The sequence below is a fragment of the Phoenix dactylifera genome, chromosome 9, assembly GCF_051530095.1.
Source record: "Phoenix dactylifera cultivar Ajwa chromosome 9, Ajwa_hap1_PhDact_Kaust_v1.1, whole genome shotgun sequence".
Taxonomy (NCBI): Eukaryota; Viridiplantae; Streptophyta; class Magnoliopsida; order Arecales; family Arecaceae; genus Phoenix; species Phoenix dactylifera.
Window position 1 is genome coordinate 22387682 of NC_143198.1, and position 26474 is coordinate 22414155.

Consider the following 26474-nt stretch of genomic DNA (forward strand, 5'->3'; position numbering starts at 1 on the left):
CTTTGAAGATGGGAAAAGATTGAGGGGGGCTAGCTGGACTTTGTCCATACCAAAGTTTGACGGGATGCAAGTATGGTAGATGGAAAAAGGTGTCGGAAAATGTAGGTTGACAATATAAAAATAGACATATTTTTATTATTAGTGAAAAAAATAGGATGCATGTGCCTAATGTAAGTAAAAAAAAAAAAAGAGAGGAGAAAATAGAGATGGAGAGGAGCGAGCTTTATAGTGTGTAAATTATTGTTTGTCAGCCCAGCTATCCTGTGAAATATAAACTACTCCCACCATGCTTCCTCCTCTTTCACCTTTTCACTTGCAGTTGATGTCTCATACTCTCATGTCCACCGCTTTCATGAAGCCTATCTTTGAGATACCGAAAACATGCAACGAAACCTAAATATCTACTAATTAACTTTTTTAGATTTTTTTATATAATTTTAAAAAAAAATATCTGTATTATAATTATTTAAATTAAATATTTAAAATTATTGTTTGTAATTTGACTGCAGAATATCTAATTAGTAAGGAAAGAGCCCAAACTCACGTTATTCACGTGCACGCTATACCATTCCAATTCTTTATCCTGCATGGTATATCCCAGCATCCGAAAGGGTCTCAAGAGCCATCTGATCCCCATCACACCCCGACAACATAAGCGCTGTATTTCGTTTTGACTGGTCAATGACAACATAAAGGGGACTTCACCGTTCCCTTCCCTCGGTTGGCCCCGGTTTCGATTGTCCGATCAGATCATCATCTCCGTCTCTGGGAGTTCTCACCACAACCATAGCATCAATTCGCCATGTTCCCTTCTCTTCCTTCCTCTTCCCCGCTCTTCCTGCTATGCCCTCTGCTCTTCTTCTTCCTCCTCAACCACTCCCCTCCAGCCGCCGCTGACTCCCTCTACAAATTCTGCGGCCGGAACGGCAACTACACCCCCAACAGCACCTACGCTTCCAACCTCAACCTTCTCCTCACCTCCCTCGACTCCAACACTTCCAACTCCGGTGGCTTCTCCAAATCCATCTTCGGTCAGGACCCCAACCAAATCTACGGAGAAGCCCTCTGCCGCGGCGACACCAACGCCTCCGTCTGCCGCTCCTGCCTGGACACTGCCATCCAGAACGCCCCCATTCTCTGCCCTTACGCCAAATGTGTCGTCATCTGGTACGACTACTGCCTCCTCTACTACTCCAACCGGCATTTTCTCACGACCATCGACACCTCGAACGAGATCGTGATGTATAACGTCAACAACATAACCGACCCCAGCCGGTTCCACAAGCTTGTCGACGTGCTCATGGACAGGATAGCCGACTGGGCTGCCTACAACTCGACCGAGATGTTCGCGACCGGGGAGATGATGAAGTCCACCAACCCTCCTTCTCCGACGATATATGGGCTGGCGCAGTGCACTCGGGACCTGTCGACGAGCGAGTGCCGGCAGTGCCTCAGCAGCATGCTTAACCCGATAGACCCCCGGCTGGAGGGGAGACAGGGAGCGAGGGTGCTTGGAGGGGGCTGCAATTATAGGTACGAGATATACTCCTTTTACGAAGGGAAACCAACGCTAAGGCTTCAGTCGCCGCTAGAGGCCGCACAGCCAGCGGCTCCCCAAGCGCCTCGACTTATTACTCCGCCCGGAAAAGAAGGTAGGGGGAGTAAGATTGTTATTTCTAGCACCAGTGAACTTAGTTATAACTAGAGTTCAGTTTATGAGCTACCTATCCGTTCTTGGTTTCAGAACTCCCACTTTATCTGCAAATAGATCAGCCTTTCCGGTTCTACTATTTAATATTTCATGTTTTCTTATCTATTTATTATCCTATCAATTTGAGTCCTGCATGCATGTTTCTACGTAATTTAATTGATATGAGTAACTTTGCCCTTGCCTGTTTTCTATTGTCCGCAAAGATATAAATTCGGAATTCTGCTTGTCAGTAAAATAAAATTAGGCCATGGCTTGTTATATCTATTGAGATATTTAGATCCAGAATGTGTTACCGCTGAAATTTGGCTTTTCTTCACCCCATCAAATGTGGATTTCATTGGCTTATTGATTTCTAATAAAGCAAATTTTGATTATTTATAATGAAATTTCTTCCACCCATCAAATGTGCGAATTCATTGGCCTGTTTGTTTCTAATAAAATACAAGCTTTGGTTATTTGCAATGAAATTCCTTAGATCAGTCGCCTTCAATTCCTTAGCATATTTCTGAATCTTTAGTCACATAATTATTTTGAAAGTATTGTATGCATACCTTTCAAAATTTTTACCGAGATTTAGGCTTCTGAAAATGTCTCCCATTCAGTCGCCGTCGCATGCTTGACTTGAGCCTCTCCGATGCCCCACGAAAGAAGACCTCCCACTACAAAAGAAGGAAGAACTCCCGACGCTTTTTTTTGTCTCTACCGACGCTTATAAGCGTCGGCGAATTCCCAACCCACGCTTCGCAAAGCGTGGGTCAAACGTCGGGCAGGTGGGCGTGGGTCCGGTTTTTGCCGACGCTTTCTCTTAGCGTCGGCAAAAACAGGACTTTCCCGACGCTAATGAAAGCGTCGGGAAAATACTCAACGCCGACGCTTTAGCAACCTGTTTTTTTAAAAAAAAATTAAAACAGAAAGAGGGGAACCAGGCCATGGCCGCCATGGACGACGGCGAAACCCTTCCTCGTATAGCCCTGGCAAAATCTTCCGCCATGGACGACGGCATGGGCGACATGGGACATCATGGTATGGCGCCCATGGGCGATATGGGACAAGGCATGGGCGACATGGGACACGGGATGGACGACATGCACATGACTTTCTCCTGGGGCAAGAACGCCCAGATCCTCTTCTCCGGTTGGCCGGGCGATAGGGGCGGCATATACGCCCTTGCGCTCATCGTCGTCTTCGTTCTCGCAGTCCTCCTCGAGTGGTTCAACTACAGCCGGGTGATCAGCCCTCGATGGAGCCGTGTGGTGGCTGGGCTGGTTCAGACGGCGATTCGGAGGAGCCCTTGAGTGCCCCTGCTTCGAAGCCCAGGCGGCGGCGGATTAAAAGAAATTAGGGGAGAACGGGTGGGGTCTCCGGTGTGGGATTAAAAGAAGAACGGCGGATGGTGGGGTGGGCGGATGGAGCGGCAGAAAAAGGAGGGATCGGGGGAGCGGCTGGGTGAAGAAGGAGGGACCTCCGACGACGCTTTAAAGCGTCGTCGTCTCTAAGATCGGGGCAGCGGCTGGGTGAAGGAGGGATCGGGGGAGTTGGGCCCCTTTTGGCCTCCGACGACTCTTTAAAGCGTCGTCGTATCTTTTGGCCTGCGACGACGCTTTAAAGCGTCGTCGTATCTAAATTTCACCCGACGCTAAAACAAAGCGTCATCGAGTTTCGACCCCGCTCGGTTTTCGCCGACGCTTTTTGATAGCGTCGGCGGGGAAGAGTCGGCAAAACCATAATTTTTTGTAGTGTCCTAGCCTTTGTTCGGACGAACCAAAAAGGCGAGAAAAGCAGAAAGAAAGCCACTCATTGCTTCAATTTCCGTGCGACTGCGGCTTTTCCTTGAACACCTAGGGACCTAGGGAGATGGGTGACTGGAGCATACGAGCAATGAAGGAAGCTGTGGCAAATGAGGTTCGTCGGGCGAGATCGGCCAAGGGGTCGTCCGGTAGTGAAGATCGGCCACTCCCGAGAGTGGCTGAGACCAATCCCTCGTGGTTGACGGTGGCACAAGCTCCACCTCGACAGCCGGTGTGAACTAACCACAAGATATTGGAGGAGGAGCTCGAGATCCTCCAATGGCATTTTATAAAAGTCCTCGAGCTGCCATTGGAATGGGTGGAGAAGTCCCAGAGGGCATGGGCTTCGACAAGGTGATCGTATGAAGCTTGGGGTGGTGAATCCCAGTTGATTGGGTTGCCCGAGAGCTGCATCTCAAGGGCAAGCTTGACTACGAAGTGAAAGCTTTTTCAATGGCGGAGGAACACCACACCTTCCACTTCAAGAACGAAGGTGATTGGGACTCAGGGCTGACCAATGGTCCATGGCTAGTAGCAAGCCAGCTACTGGCCATTGAGAAGTGGATGTCGGACTTTGTTCCATGCATCAACTCTATGAATTGGGTGGTGGTGTGCATTTGGCTCCCATGTCTCCTTCTGGAATATTGGGAGAGGGACTCGATCCTAGACATCACGGCGGTGGCCGGCCCTAAACCCCCTCAAGTCTAGCATCTTCATTAAGGGGCAAATGCAGAAGTTCTGGCAAGCCTTGGTCTATGAGAACCTGCTGGCATTCTGCTATGTCTGTGCCCGGATTGGCCATGTGGAAGGTGTGTCGGCACTCCTCCGCCGTGCCGACTTCGATGGAGGGAGCAGGAGCTAGGGCATCTCCGGTGCCCATGGTTGTGGAGACCCCTATGGAGACATTGAGTCAACTGGAGATGGAGGAGGCCAACCAGGACTGCTGCCCAATATTTGGTCCTTGGTTGGCCACCAACCAAATTCAGCGGTCGAGGGCTGCCAATGCAGGGGTCCGACCGAGGAAGCTAACCGATTCCACCCCTGAGTCAGCCTCGGGGCCAGCCTCTTTCCAATCTGGTATGAGTTCCCCTAGAAATAGACCGAGCTCGTCCAAGTCGCCACCAAATTCGGATGGGTATTAGAAGCCAACCAAGGTTGCTCGGAGATCACTGTAGAAGGGGGTCCCGGCCGGTGACTCGGGGACTTCGGCCGATGAGGTGAGTCAACTCCACTTGGGCATTGAGTTTGGTATGAGTCTGGGCTGCAATGCGGGCCGGGCCCAAGCGGAGGGCCTGCTCGATCGGGCTGAGGAAATCCAGGCCAACACAGTCGTGGTGGATGAGGTCTCCAACCTTGAAGGGGCGTCAGCTTCTAGGATGGTTTCAATAGATCGAGATGTCAAGGACGAGGGCACCGTGCCCACCCAAAATGGTTTAGATCCAAATTGGGCCAACCATGGGCTGGTGGTCCACCAGCTAAAGCAGGCACTATAGGGGCTAGACTAGAGGTGTGGGCCGGAAGATAGGGTGGCTATGGATATGGTGGGGGCAAGGGCTGAGGGAGAGGGCCAGTGTCACCCCAATCTGCTGAATGAAGATCCTACTGTAGAATTGTCGGAGGGCCGAAAAGCCTTCCTTTTGCCCGGCCTTCTGCAGACTGGTGCAGCCGCCCGGTCGATGGAGCAGCCGCCTGGTCGATGGCCTACCATGATCGATCTTGTGTATTTAGTCAGGTGCAAAGTCTGTGATTTGATCATCCTAGAGGAGAGAAGATAGAATAAGGTCTTTATTCAGCGTGCCTTTAGGGAGCAGTTGACTGAGAAAGTTCTGGCAATACTGATCCCCACAGCGTAGACCTCAAATAGAAGGGTCTAGAGAGATATAGGGAGGTCGAAGGTAAGCACTCCACACTTTTATGATGTGGTCAGCCAGGGGACGACTCGACGGATTCATGCATGCTGGATCTGGAGAATGCACATCCACCCCCGTGTTGCCTTGTTCATCTAGAAGGTGGCATGGGAATGTTTGTGACCAGGAGTGTGATTAGCTAGAAGGGGAGTGAGGATCACCACAGCATACGAGGGATGCCCTGACGTGGAGGAGTCCATTAGCCATGTTCTTTTTGGATGCCCACAGATGGCCCAGATTTGGAGGTGCGTTCTGGGCCTTCTGGCTTCACCTAGCATGCCGCAATTTATGTCACGGACAGATGACTTCTTAGGCTATAAGGCCTATCATATCTAGCTTGACAAAAATGTCTGAATATTTGAGGACAAAAAGGTGCATCCAGGGATAGTGGTAGACAGAGCACTACTTCATGTTGCAGAGATCACTAGGACTACACGGTGGTTTCATTTGCGACGGTTAGGGATATCTGGAACTCTCACTCAGTTTTTGCAGCGACTAGGGTTGCCTTTGTCTTCTGGGAGCCCTCACCCCTTGCTTTTTTAAGGTAAACTTTGACAGTAGTATATCCGAGGGAGGAGGGAGAGGAGGAGTGGGATTTGTGATCAGAGGTCATGACTCCAGACTCGTTGCAGGCGGAGAACGACGCATATTCGACGTGACTATCATCGGAGCAGAGCTGAAAGCTGTATAGGAAGGCATCACCTATACGAGTCTAGTTCTGGGTGCGGACAGCATCTACCTTGAAGAAAATTCTACTACGGTGATCGCATGGATTCAAGGTCGGCACAGGTATGACGAGGAGCAACCGCCTGCGTTAGGACATACATAAGTTTTCGAGAGGATGTGGCTCGTTTTGAACCATTCATGTTTATTGAAAGGCAAACAGTGTTGTTGACTGAGTCGCCTTCCTTACTACACAATACTCGGGAGGGACTTTTTTGGAGAATCACGAGTTTGTTCCGTTTTCTCTTCATTAACTTTTTTTTTTTCTATTTTTATTGGTTGCACTCATATAGAGTCGCCATTGTATAAAAAAAGAATAATAATAAAATAAAATAAAAACCTTTCTGTCTGCTATCTAGACAACTAGCGCGACTGCCATCTTACTCAGCAGTCCGGTATCCGTCCGTCATCAATCTATCAATAAAATATTGCTCATGGTAAAAATAAAACGAAGTCTAGATGAGATGAGGGCCAAAATCTTCTCAGCAGTGCCCTTTTGAGGCATTTAGCACAAGAATCCTTTGGTAAACTAATATTAGCTGAGCCCAAATAAAAACCATAGATATCAGACAATCAGACCATTGAAGTCTTCCGCACCCTCACAACCGTCGTTTTTTCCTTGGTCCCACATACTTTAATAACCTGATAAAATGCCAAGAAATGGCACTATTCCCGGGACTAAAATATTAGCATGTTGTGACTTGTGAGAACAGGGTTTGCCTTGCCCGCTGCCTTTCCTCTCGCGACTACACGGTAGAAACGGAAGACGTTAAATTGTGTACAGAAATGAGTTGGGGGACACAAAGAAGAGAGGCTACCTTTTTTTTTGGGTACATAAAAGGGGCTATTTTTAATGTGCCCACAATCGACAAGCTCTCTCAGTCTCCTCCCTTAACTGAAGGGAGCAAAACACACTAGATATAAATTTCAGATTGGCCTCTGAATCTAGAGAGCAACCACTTAACCCTGTAAGGAAGGACTAAAAAGGAAAAGCAACCAAGCCCATAAAAAGCTGAAGTTCGGAAGAGTAAGAAACTTAGTTGTACGTGTATTAGACCTTAGAGATATCTCCTTCGATATTAATGATTAATCTAGAAATACATAAATTCTTGGTTGACCATGAATAAAATTTGAAGCGTCTGGTGACTTAAGGTAACAGTAAAGATTAGCTTTTTCTTGTTGGTCTGCAGTATTAAAAGGTAACAATTGTATATTAGAAACACAGCTAGGCACTAATGATGAGTGCAGTAACATACAAGCGTTATTTCCACAAACCGGCCAAAGTAGCCATCTTTTTTCTTTAAAGTATTGAAGGGTATGCCAACTAGCACCAGTTTATTCTTGTTTGATCAAAGATGGTTCACACCGTCGTGAGTACGCCGAATTAACACTCTCATAGGATCACTTTCTGATTACTAACCTTGGGGCGAAATAATAATAATAATAATAATTGCACTTGGATTCTTCTTAAATGGCATTCCTTCTTGAAACTCTGTTCCTGCTTCACACCTGATCCACTTACTCGAGGCACTCCAGTCAGCATGCTTGCAAAGTAAGAACCACATGGTTTATAGAATAAAAATTAATAAAATTTTCCCACAAACCATTGGCCTCAATTTCTATAGGTGCCACAAACATTTATAACACACAACAAAGATGTACTAATTTGCTGTATGTCTTAACCAACAGCTCCATGTTTCGATATCATCAATGTGTCATGTTTGATATAGAAATACAGATAAAATCAGTCATTTATCGATGCAGGAAAGAAGAAGAATGCCACAGGTACGGTCCTTGTGATTGCAATACCCCTAGTAGCTGCATTCTTGCTGATACCCGTAATTTGCATTTGCTTCTGGGGGAGGAGGAAGCCAGTTGTAAGATTACCCTGTAAGTAACCCATGAATTAAATGCTTTCTTTACACAAAATATCCAGCTCTTCTCTTTAAATTTTTGTTAGTGAGTTTCAATAAGATCTACCAAGATGGGAAAGGATGAAATATTAGGTGAAGTTACTGCAGGCAGCAGGAGTTAGACCTGAAAAGTTTACTATAAGCAATAAGTCATGCGTTGCTTGATTATTGATTTCAATGGTCATCAATGAGCCTGTAAAACTAAAACAGACTTGGTTTCATTAAGCAAAATTATTTTTGGAACTTTTTCTCCACTTATCTCGTCTTGTTACCCTTATTCCATACATAAGATTCAGTGAGAAAATGTTTCACAATAGTTTCCATATTCTGTGCTCTTTCAGTAGATTGGACTAGCCCAGAGGAGATTGTGAGTGTCGAGTCCCTATTACTTGATATATCTACACTACGAGCTGCGACAGATAACTTCTCCGAAGAGAACAAACTTGGAGAAGGTGGCTTTGGTGCAGTTTACAAGGTATGATGAAAGCCAATTGTGTAAACTTCTCTAATTCTAATCTCAATAGAATTGTCCTCCAAAATAAAGATTTATCGCATGTACTTTTCATTTTCTTTATCCTGATCAGTTCTATTTATATTTTACTTTTTTTTTCTGGTTCTATATATTTCCTGTTAATCTTGTAATCCTGTATAGGGACTACTACCTGATGGACGAGAAATAGCAGTGAAGAGGTTATCAACTAGTTCATCACAAGGATTTGGAGAGCTGAGAAATGAGCTAGTTTTAGTTGATAAGCTCCAGCATAGGAATCTTGTAAGGCTTCTGGGTGTTTGCTTGGAGGAACAAGAGAAGTTGCTTGTTTATGAATATGTGCCAAACAGAAGCCTGGATACCATTCTCTTCGGTATAATTTCATCTTCCACCAAAATCTGACCAACTCTCTTAAGAAACCTGTGCAGTGACCATAATATAGTAGAGCTATAATTAATATTAATACTGAATCTAGAACTCTGATGTTTGTTTATATATAGGCTCTTCTCTTCCAACTAAATCTACAATTTAAATTTCTAGCTTAACCCATGTTGTTAGTTTATAAGTAACAAATGCCCCATCATGTTACATTCAACCCTTCTTCGGACTTACTCTATTATGTGCGACCTTAATTGGCTATTAAATTTTTTTTCCAATGTAATTAATTGACATTTAAGTTAATATGACATAGATCGTATAAAGCGCGAGCAGCTAAACTGGGGGCAAAGGTACAAGATCATTGGTGGGATTGCTCGAGGCCTACTATACCTACATGAAGAATCTCAGTTAAAAATTGTACATCGGGACTTAAAAGCCAGCAATGTCTTACTAGATGCAGAATTGAATCCAAAGATTTCAGACTTTGGTTTGGCTAGGCTTTTTGGTGGAGACCAAACTCAGGCCACCACGAGCCGAGTTGTTGGAACATTGTAAGTAAAAATTTTGAATAATCTTTGCATTCTAATCATGGTTCATTATAGCGCATTTTAAATAATCTACTCATTTTGTTACAATGGATATATAGCACCAGAGTATGTCATGCGTGGGCACTATTCTATAAAGTCAGATATATACAGTTTTGGTGTTCTTGTTTTGGAGATCGTGTCTGGAAGAAAGAATAGTGGCAACTCTGAGTCTGGATCTGCTCAAGACCTACTGAGCTATGTGAGTTTTTAATTGTATAGATACAAATATAGTTCTATCCTAAATGACTGAATAAATTCACTTCATGCAGATTTGGGAGCGGTGGACGGAAGGAACAATACTGGAAAAATTGGACCCATCCTTAGGCAACCATTGCCCAAAAAGTGAAGTATTAAGATGCATTCACATTGGATTATTGTGTGTCCAGGAAAATCCATCTAATAGACCCAACATGTCACAAGTTGTTGTAATGCTCAACAGCTACTCTTTTTCTCTCCAAGCTCCTTCCAGACCGGCATTTTGTATTGGAAAGAGTAGCATGGGCTCATATGCTTCAGGCAAGGCAATACCTATGTCACCAAATGAGCTGTCGATTTCAGAACTTGAACCTAGGTAGATATAAGAAGCTAAGAAGAAGAAGGTTGATGAATATCTTGAATAATTATTCTTTCTTCGAGAAAACTTTAGACTTTATATCATGGATGTTACACTTGTATTTTTGCTCAACCTTCAGAAATTCTAGAGGAACAATGTGTATGCCTGATGTCTACCCATTCTTATAAGAAAATCTATTGCTTGATTTCTTTTGCTATGTTTACTTACAAAGGACTATGACCCAATCATCATCCCAGCAATCCAGGGCCTTGGGATGAGTGGATTGGAACAGACCTAATTTTTGGTATTTTTTGCACAAAGTGGCTATCCTAGGATTTGAACCCACATCATTGTGCATATCAATCCAATGTTTTTACTTTTGGGGTCGATGTTGTATCTTTTGCACGAAAGAAGGTTTGATCTCCTTTCATGATGATAACCTTTCGATCACCCATCTGGTTTTGAGAACTGTGAGAAGGACATAATGGAGCAGAGATGGCAACAGTGGACCCAATGTGATGGTTTTCTCAATCTTTATAGTATATACGATATTGGATATCACAGTTGCCATATATTGCATATAAAATTTTGATAGTAATTTGCAGAATCCCTCCAATTGTTGACACGCCGAGCGAGAGATAACCTCTATCGAATAGAACTCTTGATGTACTTGGAGATTTTTGAAGTCTTCTGATAAGTGAGATTTGAAGGTGGAGGAGAGTCAATGAACACCTCCAAAATCTCAACCTTGGCATCATAAACGAAATCTCTACAGGCCACGTCGATGACCTTGGGGACAAGGGAGAGGTTCTCACAAGGATGGCCTCAATGACATTTTGTTAAGCTGTCTCAAAAAAGCAACTATTGGCATTTGCTATTATATTTATAATCACTATTTTTTTAAATGACGTAATCACCACTATTTTTGCTTGGTTAGATTGTTGTAGTTGACCTAGGGTTACATACCGAAGCTTTTTATTTTTCTTTAAAAAAAGGCCCTTTTAAAATTTAGTGAATGATGTTTTTGATTGGACTACCGACAAGTAGAATCCAATAGTAACTTTATTTCGTAGTAAACAATTAACATTTGTTATTATATTTATAACCAGCAACCTTAGATTAACAAAACTGACCCGGTTTTACGTGATGTGGTTAATAAAGAATAAAATAAATAAATTATTGATTTTTTTAAAAAACAATCTTCGTGCTCGATAAGGATGAGCGATTATTTTAAAAATCCTTCATTGGAATATGACGGCCGCGGCCCAAATGGTTCTCCTCCTTGCGCAGAGCCTCTCCAATAAGTCTTGGGCCAAAAGCCTTGCGGATCCCCTCCGAAGCAAGCGTACCGCCCGTGGTCGTCCGTGCTATAAAAAAAAACTGGCAGAGACAAATGAAGAATTCTCTAGTTTTTATCAAATGGCATCTCCTCCCCCTCGTCATCCTTAGCATTACTCACCTCTCCACTGCCAAAAGGACCCAAGCCATGTCCCAACCCCATGGACTAGACCACCTTCTTACCGAATTATCTCACTGGAGGAAAGCATGAACCAAGAGTCAAGTACAATACAGTTTTAGCATGGATCCTCTGTTTCATGGCTGCCTCAGTTTCAAGTGCTGGAGGGGTTGGTGGTGGATCCCTCTACCTCCCAATCCTGAACCTTGTGGCTGGCCTAGACCTCAAGACAGCCACCAGTTGCTCAGCCTTCATGGTCACATCAGCGTCACTTTCCAACGTGTTATATAACATCTTCCTCGCAAGCCCAGGTCCTGGAGGCAAGTCTTTGATCAACTATGAGATTTGCCTGCTCTTAGAGCCATGCATGCTCTTAATAATCTGGCGTTTCTTTCCTCCAACAAGACCATGCGACGGCTGGCTGCCAGGAGCATCAAAATTATAGGTCGAACTTATTTCCGAGAAGGTCCTTTTAATCCAATCCAAACATAATTAACCTTCTCATCAACTTGATTAGTAGCACTCTAACAATTCGAAAAGTAGTGCTCAAACTTCTTGCAATTATAATATTGAATATTAGATCTATCATATCGCCTTCTTTTATATGGCATTTTTCTACTACGTTCTCTTCCTCTTATAGGATTTGAACATTGCTCCTTCTTTTCATTGCTTGGAGCCACAATCGATTCTTCCTCTTCCTCATCCTTGGCCACGGCCCCAACCTCATTCTCGGCCATGACCTCAACCTCGTCCTCGGGCTCTTTCTTGAGTTCTCTCATAATCTTATTTTATAGTAAGTTTGGTTTGTAGAACTTGCTCCAATAGCATTTCTTTCTTTTTTTGTTAAGCTTTTTATCATGAACATGCAAAGAGCCCAATGATTTCTTCAATTGTCACTTCCTCCAAATCCTTGGATTCTTCTATGGTTGAACAACAAAATCAAATTTGAGTCCAAAGACCACAACACCTTTTCCACTACTCAAACATTGGTTAGAGTTTCACCCTTCCTCCTTAATTGATTAACAATCACCATAACTCTTATAAAATAAGCAGTAGATTCTGAATCTTTCATTTGGAAAGACTCAAAATCACTTCTAAGACCTTGAAGATAAATCTTCTTTACTTTATCAATATCCTTGTATGCTTTTTGAAGAAATTCTCAAGCTTGTCTTGATGTTGTAGCAGCTGCAACAATCTCAAAGGTGGCTTCATCTAATCCTTGATAAATCAAAAAAAAGAGCCTTCTTGTCCTTTTCTTGACTTCCTTAGCGATTGCCTTTGATTCTCCTTCAAAGTCGTCTCATCTTCAGGCTCCACATAGCCTTTTTCAGCCATCTCCCATGCATCTTGTGAGCTGAGCAGCGCCTTCATTGGGATACACAATTCTCATAGTTGTCTTTGGTGAGCCGAGGAATCGAAAATGCCATCGTATTATTGGCCATTGGATCAATCTAGCTCTGATACCACTTTGTTAGAAAATGAGGAAGAAAACTCAAGAAGGTGGTAGAAAACAAAATTTGAAAGAAGGATAATTTTCATTCAACTCACACCTTTACAAATGGATGCATACAACCCTTTATATAGACTTCATGTAACTCTAAAAATTTCTACATGTTACTCATAACTTTTGATCCTTAATATTCCTAACTCATGACTCTTGATATACGCATAACCCATGACTCTTAAATTTCATATAACTCATAACTCATCAGATTCTACAACTTATGACTCTTAACTTTCTATAACTCATGATAACTCTTGTGACCCCTGGTCTTTCACCTTCTTGACCTTGACTTGACTTTAATTCTCCAATTAGAATGCTAGTTGGATGCCACATCACCTTAGAAATTAAGTTTATTATCCAACAGTCTTGTATTTTCCATATTGGCAAAGGCATGATCTCCATGTATCAACCAAGATAGAATGATGTCTCCAAGGAGAAGAAAAGAGTGCAGCACACAGACTAATATGCATACAGAGACGGAGAGTGGAAAGAGACCATTTCCATTAGATAAAAGGGTAGTCTTACAAGAGGAAACAAGACATAAGAGAGAAATCCAGGTACCGAACCCATGACGAAAAGAAGAAAATACACAACAAATTAACAACGACAGCAGCAGCCTCTACTTTTTGGCATTTTCTTTCTCCAAAGATAAAAGAATTTTTGCGAGACGATCTGCCTCATCATCTGAGATCCTTACCCCATATTTCCTTCCCCAATCAATAAGAGCACTGAAACTGAAAGAGTGGAGCACCAAATCTCTGCAATTGTCCCTGAGTTCTCCATCAACAGGGGTAGGATCATCAATAGAGGTGGTTGCAGGGGTGATCATTGACACGCCTCGAACCTGTCTCCTAAGTTGACCACGCGATATGGCCATATAATCTCTAAAGCGAAGCTCTAAAGATCATGTAAGGCCAAAAATGAACAATATCCATAAAATATCAGTAATAATCGAATCAATCCAATAGGGTCCGGGGAGAAGCTAACGGAGAGGTCCAGCCTAAGCTGACAGGCCTGGTGATCTGGATATCAAGATCCAAGAAAAAACTGCGGTGATTTGAATTTGATTTTTCTGGTGGTTGATCCGCTGTGATCAGATCAATCAATGCTGGGGATAGAGGTTGCATGTTTGGGGAAGAGGCCGTTTTCTTGAGTCATTGCGAACCAGGCTCCGAAACGGCCACATTTAAAGTAATCGTGCGCCCAAGTTGACGCGGAGAAGCTTTTGCAGAGACATGGGATAATGAATATAGTAAAATAAGAATAAAGGAATAAGAAATAAAACAAATTGCATATGGAGTATATATAAATGTAATATAATATAGATTAATAAAATATTAGTGTAATCTAATGATCCATGCGGGATATAGATAAGATATAGTACTAATAAAAAATATTTTTATTAATATCCAGATATATTAAGTAAATATGGTTATTAATGATGTCATTGATATCAGTATTAATTTAGTAGTACCAAGGAAAAGTTCTTTATTAAATACAGTTCACTAAGCTAATGAGCTAATACAGCTCAACGTATTATCCAAAATAAAAAATTTTATTAATAATGTTATTAATATGAGTGTCCATGGGACAAATGAACACCTCTGCATAAGAAGAACATTTATTTTAGTATGTTTGTATGTATGTATGTATGTATGTATGTATGTATGTATAAATACTATTTTAGGAAGAAGATATGCACCCCAGTGGTGCAATCAGGTCGAGTTGGATCTAATACCACCTAAAAGGTTTGGGTCTAAATTTTGACCTGTGCCCTACTTATGCAACAACGGGTTTGGGTACAGTCCAAATAAGAGAGATTCATAAAGCCTCTCAGGTCTGTGGGTCGTGTCCAGATATCTCAAGTCCCGTTCCTTGCCCGACACTCATTGGATCGTCGAGTGAAGGTCTTTAGGTCCCAAGCATCATCATTTGGACTTCAGCTTACTTCATACCCTTAAAACAAGTCATTAACGGCATGGCTTCAATATATAATTATAAAGTTTGAAAGAAAGGCGAAGGATATAAAGGAGAAAACATCTATCTGTTATGCTATTAAAATTAAAATCTTAAGTGCTCTTTTTGTGCAGCTCCATTTTGTTCGGCTCGAGATATTAAATTTTCGATAATAACCCTCCATAGGATATTGCTAGGCTCAGGAAGGGTATGGATGGATGGATGCCTGGTTGTCAAAAACTTATTCGTGCTTTTATAGTGCAAAATAAAGTAGCCAAATTTGCGAACGAAAATGTGGCAAAATAAACAAGTTTCCCCAAAACACGAACTTGATCAATATTATACCATCATCTCAGACAAAAGTAATGAATTAACTTAAATTCTTTACAGAAGCCCCAATCAACAAATGAAAAGAAAGTTGACTTACATATTGAAGCATAGCAATACATCCCCCGCCCATATTTAGATTTATCACAAATATATTTTCCAATACGTGCTGTCACGAATATTGAATAATGTTTTTTTATCTTTAATTTTACTATAGTTGTAATTATGCACCTTATCTAATATTTTAACACCCAACTCTGCAGCACATTCTCATTATAGAGTTTTTGATACCTTGCAACACCCGGTTAATCAGTCCACCTTGCTGATTTGCTGCATAAACCGGTAAGACCAAGGCAGAAGAAAAGTAATGAACAATCTCAACATCACATTGCAGAATAATTCCTTTTGAGGCATATTTCATTAATATCGATATACTGAAAATGCTAATCCTATTGTTGATGCTCATGAAAAATCAGGATATAATTTTCTATACTGAATCAATACCAGTCTCCATATTCTCCAAGATTCACACTCTTGCTAAATACCTACAAATAAATCACTAAGAATCTCCATGATTCCCTTTGATACTGATGAGAAAGCTGGATTCGTTTTTGTTTACTACAATTTACAGTTGACCACAACAGTTGCAATTTATTTCAAATCCAAACAACTACAATTCATGGTTATACTACTGACAAGCCAAGCCTAACATGGAAATGAAACAATGTTTTTACAAGCCAAAGAAGTAAAGCAGTTGCTAAAGAAATTAGCTAATCAAAGAGTTATCAATGATCTTAAGCAACTGGAGGACATGATTCAGCATCCTTTGAGGTATCAACATCTGCAGGTGGCATGAATTGCCACATAGGGAATCCAGGATAGCTGATAACGGGCATCATTAGCTTGTGCGCTGCTGTTTGCCCTTGTGCAGCAAAAGCCGCTGGAATTACAGGAGGGTGTGCTACAAAGCTTGCTCGAGTATTTAACATCTTTATTTGCTGCTCTAGGTTCTCCTTCTCTGCCTTCAGCCTCTGCTTCTCATCACGAAGCTCGTTCTTCTCAGCCTGCAGAATATAAGATTAGATAACAGTTTAGCTCTTGCATTTAAGAATGCATAAACATAAATAAGCAATAGCAACAATATTCTCTAAATTATTTAGGTAGTCTAAAAAGTATTCACAAATTCATTGGCCAAACAATTCTCCAGATTTTTCTCCAATTATCAGAATAACCATTTTCTATTCAATCATTCACACACTTTATGATTATTGACGATTCATTCAATGTACATACACATACACATGGATGGCAAATGAATGATGCTGCAAGTTGCTGTTGGTGGTGATGATATTGATCAAAAGCCATTTTTTAAATTCCTACTTATCAAAGGGATTCTTTGATATAGTTCCCAAATATAACTCTACCACAATCACAGAGCGTGAAGGCATCTAACTGCAACATATTACCAAACCTAACCTTTCAAAACCTCAACCCATGTTTGTTAGTTTGACCTCAACCCATGTTTGTTAGTTTGAGTTTACGACATGATCTCAAAACTACTAAATCTGGTCATCAATCTCAACCGAAATGGATTCAAAACGTTAATGGAACCTTCTCTCCTTTGACACCTTTACGATGATCTCATGTAAACCAAAATTCATACCCCGACAAAACAAAGAGAAAAACTTGACTGTATTTCCACTGGTCAAATATGCTATCAATCAGTCACAGATTTTTATAATCCAGAGTTTAATCCTGGAGGATCCCACTGGATCCGGCAGTTTTGGATGGAGAGAGGGAAGAAGAGAGAGAGCAGAAGAGTGGGAGGGAGAGAGCAGGGGGTCGAGGGGCCTGATCCCTGTGTTATGGGCAAAAAAAGGCTTCGGGCTGTGAACCCAAGGACTTTCCCACACCCACCCACGGGGAAAAACCACCGCCACTCTTCCTCTCCGCCTATCCCACCGGATCCAGCAGGGTGTTGCCTAACAGGCCCTTAATCTTTCAATAAGTCACTACTACACGAGTTTGTCCCTTCCATGGTCTGAACTGCATCCATGTACTCTGTAATTTGCATTGAACTTCCATGCAAAGTTCGACAAGGATACTGTGTTATCAAGTCCCGACCGACTATGAACAAGGGACCCGAGGACACTGTCTAGGGCTAACAGGGTGTTGCCTAACAGGCCCTTAATCTTTCAATAAGTCACTACTACACGAGTTTGTCCCTTCCATGGTCTGAACTGCATCCATGTACTCTGTAATTTGCATTGAACTTCCATGCAAAGTTCGACAAGGATACTGTGTTATCAAGTCCCGACCGACTATGAACAAGGGACCCGAGGACACTGTCTAGGGCTAGCAAGAAAAGTCCAAAAATTATGAGATAGATTATAGCCCTGACTAAGGACACAACAAAACGAACTAGTTTATGTAGGCTGTGTGTAGTCAATGACAATTCAGCAAATTTCAGCAAAGCTCTAAATTGTGACCTAGTTGCCATTTCTTGAATCTAAATTATCACATTTTTAGGCAAGTTAAATACACAACCTGGATTTCTAACTTGAGAACGGCAAGTTCTAAATTCTCTCAGTGGCTCCACTTAAACTTTCATAATAAAAGCCCAGAAGTGATAAGAGAAGTAATAATGTCGGCTCAATACATGGTTACTTTTACTACTAAAAGTTGTTTAGCACCTATTCGAAGTGGTAAGCAACCTCCAACATAATAAGTTGCACGTGGCCATGCCATCAAATAAGTTAAATCAAAGACTAATCTGTCACATCATCACATCCTTTGACTAGTGGTTCTACTTTTGTATAGCTTTGGTGCAGGAGTCCAAGGAATCATTTCCTTCATTCAGGTGAAAATTACTTGCTCAAGGACAATGTAGTTGGTAGGAAGGATAAGGCCACAAGTTAAAATTCAAAACTTCAAACACAGTCAACTCCATCCTCCAAGTCAACTCCATACTTCATCTAACAAAATAATAATAATAATAATAATAATAATAATAAATAATAATAACAATAATAATAATAAATATCAAAGCTGAAAATCCAAGCAAAAATACTTTTGGTTCCATTGTCTGCTAGATGGATGGCCATCCTATTCAAACCCCAACAAAATAGTACATATACCTCGAGCAACCTAGATCTTTAGAGCCTTCTGGAATAGCTTAAAAGGGATCCCCAAGCTATTCCTTTTTAGATAAGAGAAAGATGGTCCTACACTATTACTAATAAGATTTGTCTCCATATAGGATTTAAAAGCTAAGAATGTTAATTTTATCTGTTTATATATGAATCTCAATTCATCTTATTCTGATTTTCTCCCAAGTTTTCAAACCAAACAGAAGAAAAGGTATAAAGAAGGCAACTGCTATTGGATGAAATGACAATGGTTTTCCTGTTTCTATTTTCAGTTCCGTTATCATCTCATTGGGTCCATCCACAATATCAACAGTTATTTGTAAGGCATCAACTATCAGGTTTACCTATCATCTCAAGTTTGTGCTTGCAGTAGGCTTGCAGTACTAGCAGATGCAAATCTTGTAAGGGTGGCATGCAGAAGAAAACTGAAACTAAACTTTAACAGACTAGGAAAAGGACATGCTTTTTCAAATACATTATGATCATGTTGTACAACCTCTGTCAAATACAAGCTTCTTCAATTCACAAAATCTGTTATATTTTCTCTTGGGTCTTTCCCTATTCTCTCTTAAATCTCCAAATAAAAGTTGGGAAGTCCCACTAGTTTATAAGGCCTCCCTTGAATCTTTGCTGCAGACCCCATATCATGTTAGAGGCTCATCCAAGCTTTATCAAATCCTTTTTCATAACATCTATCAAATTTATCTCAGGTCCTCCCTCTTCTTAAAAAACCCATACAAGAAGTCCCTTGAGTAAATGACCCCTTCAATTTGTTTATTCCCACAAGATTTAATCAGTTCTCCAATACTTTATCCTTTTGGGCCAATCTACGGATTGGGCATCTTCAAACAAATCTTTTGTTGTTCTAAAGCTTTTAGAAGTCAACCCTTTCTAGTTTGCACAAGAAATCTCAAATAGAGTTATAGACTCTACCTACCATCCAACAATCCCATGGGCTTAAAACTTACATTTCAAATGTTCAAAAACTTCATTAAAAATATAAAGGAAATTCAGTAAGTAAGGGTCTAGGCAAGAATGGTGAACAAAATCAATCAGAAAGCGCTAATCAACACAATCAACCATGTTTTGTCAATTATTGATATAGAGTTGAAACACCGAATGGAAATGAAAGGAGAAACAAACAACAGAGATCCACTTTGACTACCCTTTCTTCTAGTAATGAAAACAATCGGAAAAACATTTGTTGATCAATACAGCTGGTTTAAAAGCCAAAAACTGGTCATGTCTTGCCATATGAACGAAGGCAAGCCAAGTGCAGGTCATAGTATAGCCTTCAAGGAAACAAAGATAACTCTCGAAGTTTCATCTAGTGCCTAAAGACTTAAGCAAAACCAGTTCACCCAGATCACAAAAGTCAACAGTCAGTCAATGATATTAACTTTGTGTATGGCATAAACATCAGATCATACACATAATGATTCAAACGAATGCAGAGATTAAAAAAGGGTAAGCCAACCTCACTAAATAGGCCTTCAAAATCAAGGATGTATGATGTCAATCCCAATCTCAGATACCATAAATCTTATGCAAGCATTCAAATGAATATGAACTATCTCATTAGAGCCTAATTGAATACATATGATTATAAGAAATCACACCAGGAGCCAAACATCATGCTATGAAATGCAAGCATAGTAAAAGACTATATAATACAATCAAAGACTCATGCTCGTGCAGTGCATAGCACTGAACATGAATTGCTTTTACACATGTGAAAGCTAACAGGCTAGGTTTCTAAAACAATTTGTAGTCCAAACACATTGATCACAGATACAGGGAAGTACGATGAAAGATAAAGTCAAGTGGACCTTCAGTTCTTTGATCTTCTCCTGCAGATTCTCATTTGAATCTTTCAACTTTTGTGCTTCACTACGCAATTGAGTCACCATGCGGACAGCATCACTTAAGATAGCTGCTTTGTCCATTTTCGGTGGTTTTCCTGGCTCCAAAATCGATCCCAACTCTAAGAACCTTGCAATCAAGCCAAAGTTAACAAAGTTTACAATCAAACTGATGGAAGTTAAAAAAAAAAAAAAATAGTCATACTACAACATAAGATTATATGTAAATGTATATGCACACGTATATAAAGATATAAACGCACATATATATGAATATATATACATGTGGCAAATGTACCTATCATTTAACCTATCTCGTCTCAGCTTCTCCCTGCAGGCTTTGGATCCTGGCTGACTGGAAGATTCTGACCTGACACTGTAACTTGGAAATGCTTAATAACTTCACACCAAATAAACAAACAGATTAAAAACATTTTAACTTGAAATTATGAGCTCAGATTGTATAAATCAACCGTTTCTTGGAGCCTGAATCTTTAATGCCACCAGAATCTACAAAGGAGCCACTAATTTCGACACTGACAAAGAAAAAGTCACATTGTCACAGAAATCACACAATCCCGAAAACACTAAAATGAAAAATTAATAATGAAGAAAAAACATGCTGAAGGTATAAAAATTAGCACAGGAGAATTAGGTCTTCAAATTAGATGCAGCATTTCAACTTTTGAAAACTGAAAATACTGCAAATACTTTTGGTACTAAAAAGAAAAGACACCAGCTATTGCAATATATAAAAACCTGTAGCACTTGAAACTTGGCTAATATGAAAATGTGAGCATACACAATGGGTGATCATGACAACATATTGCAACAATATATCAAAAAATTTATGGAAATCAATGTTTTACCTATAGTTAAGAAACTATTAACTATATGTTTCTAGCATTTTTTATTACCTTTTCTTAGGAATGACATACTGACAAGAATACAGAAAAGTTGACAAGAAAATCTGACAAGGATATTCCAAGGGACCTTGGGTCCTCATCCAACCCTTTTTGCTTAAACACATGCGCACTGAAGAGTTGTCAAATAGCCCACTAAACAACAAGAAACATGGATTTCAGAAAGAAGTTGCCGAGTGCCTCTAACCTCCAAGACCACCAAATGCAATGCCTTCAAGAAGTATCAACATTGACTTAAGGATACCAATTTCTAGAGTGAAAATACTCAATTCACTTTTCTAGATAGCAAATTCTCCAACCAAAGCCCCTTTTTCTTAGAAGCAAGAGCAAGGGTGTCAGGGAAACTGAACTTGATGAGCGCAAACTATTCTCCAAATCCTAATTCAGATCCTAATAGTCTTTGATTGAGCTCAACTCTTTAAAAGATATGTGTTGCCGCCCAAACCCAATATGATGCTAGTGACGATCTGGCAATTGCTAGCAAGTCTGCTCCTAGAAGAAGAGCTTCAACCTGCACATGAAAAGAAGAAAGAAGATTGAAGGTCGAGGAAACTAATCTAGCCGGCTCCTCTTTCTGCTCCTTCAGCTCGTCTCATACATCTAGGCCTCCTATGGGCAGCATCTCAATGGACTTTATTTCCCCCTTAATGGTAACCACATAGCACTGCCAGGCTGTGGCTTAATCTCCTATGACTTCTCCGATGCCATTCTCAATTTTGCCATAACTTTTCTACCTCAGTGGTCCTCAGTAAGGCTACAAATGTGTCGGGGTGCCCCGTGACCCGACCCGACCCGACTTGCTTAGATCTAACCCGACCCGTTTTAGAAGACCCGTGTGGCCGGGTTGGATCCTAAAATTGAATTCGTTTCATTTTTCAGGTCGGGTCTATGTTTACTGAATTCAAACCCAACCCGACCCGACCCGACCCATTTGAAATTTGAGTAATTTGGATTTTCAATCATACAACCTGATCTGAATTTGTAAAATTATTTAGGCCCGCGGAAAACACAAGTTCTGAAGCCATGGATGGATTGACCCTAACCGGACCCGAATTTTTTGGGGTGGGTCCCAGTTTATATGGCCTGACCCGAATGACCCGTTGGGTCAAAAATTATAGCAGTGGATCCGACACGACCTGATCTTCTATCGGGTCAAGTCTGGATCCAAAATTAGGACCCAAATAAGAAACCAGATTGGATTGGGGTCACTCATGACCCAACCCGACCCGACCCATTTGCACTCCTAGTCCTCAAGGTTGGCCCGGTAGTTGTCACTAAGGTCGAAGGACCTAGAATTCGATTTCCAGGTTATCTCCCTTAGACTAATAGATCGAAGGTCCTAGAGTTGAATGTCTGGGGTGACTCTAGGGAGGACCTAGAGTTTGGATCTCTGGATTTTCTCCCTAGACCGTAGGCCTGTGGATCAGAAGTCCCAGGGATTGGTCCCCAAGGTGTCTCTGAGGAGGACCTAAAGTTGGATCTTCGGGTTTCCCCCCAGCCCATAGGCTTGTAGTCACCTAGGCGGTCCTCGGGATTGGTCCTAGGGGTGTCTCCTCTTCATCGTTAAGGTTGGTAGTCCTAGGGATTGATCCCCAAGTTGCCACACCTTGGGAGGTGACGTGGATGTCCGACCTTTGGCACTTCAGTCTCGCAAGTAGTTTTCGTGTTATTCGGAGAAAAATTGAAACATAATTTCATTGATTGTCATTAATAGAAGGTACAAAATTTGATGTTACAAGTCTTACTAGTAGTAAACTCGAGGGTTATCAGAGTTCTATGTTCAAGGTATGGGAACCCCATTGAGCTTCTCCAATCGATACATCTCTAGACGAACAACTTCTATGACACAATATGGGCCTTCCTACTTTGGTGCTAGCTTTCCAGGTTCTCCACGGTCTGCGAACTCGGCTTTTCAGCACCACATCACCCCCTCAAAAAAAGAAAAAAATAAAAAAAAGTTGTGGGGTCCAGCTACTTCTCCATTGGCATGCATTTGCACATCTACTTTTAGTAGCATATATAGTAGAGCTAATATGTGAATGCTCATACAACAAACCAAATAAGGTCAATCCAGAATGGAAGACCAAGGACCTGGAACCAGTAACCCGAGATGTTGAATGTGAACTTCTATATGTAAATTGCTTACTGTGACAAGATCCTGAGCCCATGCATTCCGTGGTCAAAAAAAACATGCATTATTCATGTTATTTAAATTGTTCATTTCTTATCATTAGATGCATAAGTGATGCATATGCTAGTGATCTCCAAATTATATAATTTTTTGACAGAAAGCAATTCAAAGATAGTAGATCATCTCCAACAGCATAGATCGTTGGTGTCAAGCCTCCGGTAGTCGGGTCAAAAATGACATAATGACCTCATTTGGGCTATTGACATAATAGTTCTACTCTCTCTCTCTCTCTCCAACAGCATAGATAGTAGATTAGGTTTCTTGGTGTGTGTGTGTGTGTGTGTGTGTATATGTATGTATGTATATGCATGCATTAGGAAACTATACATGGCAAACCATGTAAGAAACTAAAAATACACACCAATGCCCCAACCCCCTAAAGTTCAATGTATCATCAGCATACTGATATTGTTTCATGGGAGTACGCTCTCTATCAGGTTGAAATACCAGATGAATTATAAGTTGGATGGTACATTTATAGTTAGACAAGGGGGCAGATAATTATAATTCATCTGATTAGAACATATTGAGTATAGCTAATTACAAAGTGATGCAGATAATTATAACTGACAATCCCTTGATGAGTTTTCTATCTGAACTTCAGACACAACCACTTGGAATAATCTTTTTATAAGACCTACATCAATTTATACAAGAGAAAGTCTCACATGTTGATAAGTACATGCAGTCGTCCTCAAGAAACCTAATCTTCCGCGTATCGTTCTCCAAGAATCATTAGAACCAAAGATAGTACAAGAAGTTGAAATCACATCACCAATTACAGAAAACCCTAATTATGGATAATATGTCGCACCGTTAGTGGTGAGTAATACGGTAAACATTAGGCATTAAGAAACAGTAATTAGGGATAAAAAACCGCATCGCCTAAGAAAAAGAAGACAATCACCGTAATAAATAAATAAAAAACTAAAATATTTGGATTGAAAGCAGACCAGAGAGCTCGATCCAAGAAACCCTAGAACAGGAATCAAATCAGCAGCATCATCAGAAAACCATCAAAAGCCAAATTCAGTGTACCTGGCATTGGAGGAACTGTTGATCCCCTGGGGAGTCCAGTAGAACCCGGTCTCGGGTGCCGACATGTCGTCGTCGATCAGAGGACAGTCGAAAACCCAGTTGGAGTTCTCAGGCGAAACCATCACCAATCCTTCGCCGGAACCCTCGATCGCCGTTCGAGAATCGCCGGGAAAATCCACTAGGGTCGGAAGGAGAACGAGCTCTCTTCGGGGTGAGGGGTGGAAGGGAGGGTACGGACTATGGTGGGGGAGGATAGCTTACAGGGGGCTCGGTCGCCGAGAGAGGGGAAGAGCGTCCCGCCCCACGCCCAATTGTTGTGCGGCGTACGTGAGACTTGCTGATGTGTTTGTTTCCGTCCTCATGTTTTTTTTTTTTTTTTTTTTTTTTTTTTTTTTTTTTTTTTTTTTTTTTTTTTTTTTTTTTTTGCTGAAAACGGATATTTCATACAATACGTGTACGAATACATCCAAGAAAGTCAAAATACAACAACTCACGGAGAGCCTGTGGAAGCTCCCTCTCCCCTCCCCACAGAGTTTACCCTGAGTGGTGGGCCGCATAGGTCGCCACCCAGTCGGCCGCCCCATTAGCTTCCCTAAATACATGCTTAACCAAAAAAGCCCTCCCATCTCCCATCATCATCCGTATATCACGGATCAAGGGGTGGTCTGTACCATCAGCCGTCTCCCCCCTCTGGATCCACCTGATGACTGTGGCCGAGTCACCCTCCAAAAAGATCGAGCTAGCTTGCAGGACCATCCTCGCATGGCGCATGCCCGCCCAGGCAGCTCGAAGCTCTGCCTCCGGAACTGATATGTCAAACAATTGGCAGCCACCTGCTGCCACTACCCTGGAGTGCGGGTCTCGTATGATAAAGCCTGCACCGCCCCGCGTGCCACCATCCAGCACCGACCCATCAAAATTAACCTTGAGGAAGCTTGGGGGTGGGGGCTCCCAGGTGAAAAACACCATCTGGTGAGCTGCCGAAGCAGAAGGGGGGCCCTAGGTGCCCTGAGCTGTCAAAGGCCTATCTGAAGAGTGGGTGGGCATGATCTCTGAAGCCTGTACACGAGCACGCTCCGCAACAAATCGTGGTGACACCCTGCGGTCACCGAGGGTCCGAGCATTCCTTGCCAGCCAAATCTGATACGCTGTACAAGTCGCTCTAATGGCCTCCTGACTCGTCCTCGTGCTGGCTAGCCACTGCCGTATCGTGTGAAGAAACTGTAGTCGCTCACTCCGAGCCTCCTGCGGGACCCCGGCCCACTGCATGTGAGCCTCGCCCATATACACTGGAAGAGCACATGGTCCACTGACTCCGCGGCTCCGCATGTCCCACACTCCGCGGGGATCCCCCATCCACGCCTGCTCAGTGCTGCTCTCGTCGACAGGCGGTCCCAGAAAACTTTCCATAAGAAGAGGGCTACCCGCGGGTGGAGGCCGTACCTCCAGATCCAATCACCATCCGGCCCCCTATCCTGCTCTGGCTAAATGACACGGGTGAGGTCTCCCAGCCTGACCCTGGCCCGGCTCGAGGTGCCCCATACCCTGACATCCGATCCTGCACATCCTGGTAACGGGATGGACCGGATCCTCGCTGCTAGATGTACCCCAAATAGCTGTCGAAGTCTAGCATCATCCCACTCTGCTCCACCTGCCGCCAAAAGGTCGCAAACCTGTAGTCCCTCTGCTGCCTCTATGCTAACCATGGTCGGCCACCTCCTCAATGGGAGGGTGTCCACCCACGGCTCACTGGTTACATCAATGCTCCTGCCGTCACCTATCAGCCATCTGGTGTTCGCTGATGCAGTCAGCAGATACCTCCCAATCTCGCGCCACATAAAAGAGACTCGGCGACCCCGCCCTACTCCCTCTAGGCCCCCACAGCCATATCTAGCTGCCATCACCTGACTCCATAGGCTGTGTGGCTCAAGCAAGAACCGAACCGCATGCCGAGCAATGAGAGCCTCACGCCTCCCCATCAACGACTGCACCCCCAGGCCACCCTCACTGGTAGGACGG

At 42.3% G+C, this 26474-nt stretch overlaps 2 protein-coding genes across 3 annotated transcripts; one reads left to right on the forward strand and one right to left on the reverse strand.

The window, feature by feature from the left end:
- Positions 1-509: 509 nt before the first annotated feature.
- Positions 510-10254, forward strand: LOC113461803 (cysteine-rich receptor-like protein kinase 6). 2 transcript variants are annotated; one of them, XM_089925416.1, is made up of 7 exons: positions 510-1652; positions 7893-8018; positions 8383-8516; positions 8694-8904; positions 9223-9460; positions 9556-9695; positions 9766-10254. In XM_089925416.1, the coding sequence occupies exons 1-6, from the start codon at positions 803-805 to the stop codon at positions 9650-9652; spliced, it is 1656 nt and encodes a 551-aa protein (XP_089781542.1). In that variant the 5' UTR covers positions 510-802; the 3' UTR covers positions 9653-9695; positions 9766-10254. The 2 variants fall into 2 exon arrangements, with proteins under 2 accessions (XP_089781542.1, XP_038975167.3); XM_039119239.3 differs by having other exon boundaries at positions 680-1652; positions 9545-9695; positions 9766-10220.
- Positions 10255-15844: 5590 nt separating this feature from the next.
- LOC103714844 (transcription factor ILR3-like) lies at positions 15845-24784 on the reverse strand. The gene is made up of 5 exons (XM_008802273.4): positions 24456-24784; positions 20777-20839; positions 20602-20679; positions 20271-20433; positions 15845-16356 (listed from the first exon to the last, which is right to left on the reverse strand). Exons 1-5 carry the CDS (start codon positions 24575-24577, stop codon positions 16087-16089), a joined length of 696 nt encoding a protein of 231 aa, XP_008800495.2. The 5' UTR covers positions 24578-24784; the 3' UTR covers positions 15845-16086.
- Between the last annotated feature and the right edge of the window lie 1690 nt (positions 24785-26474).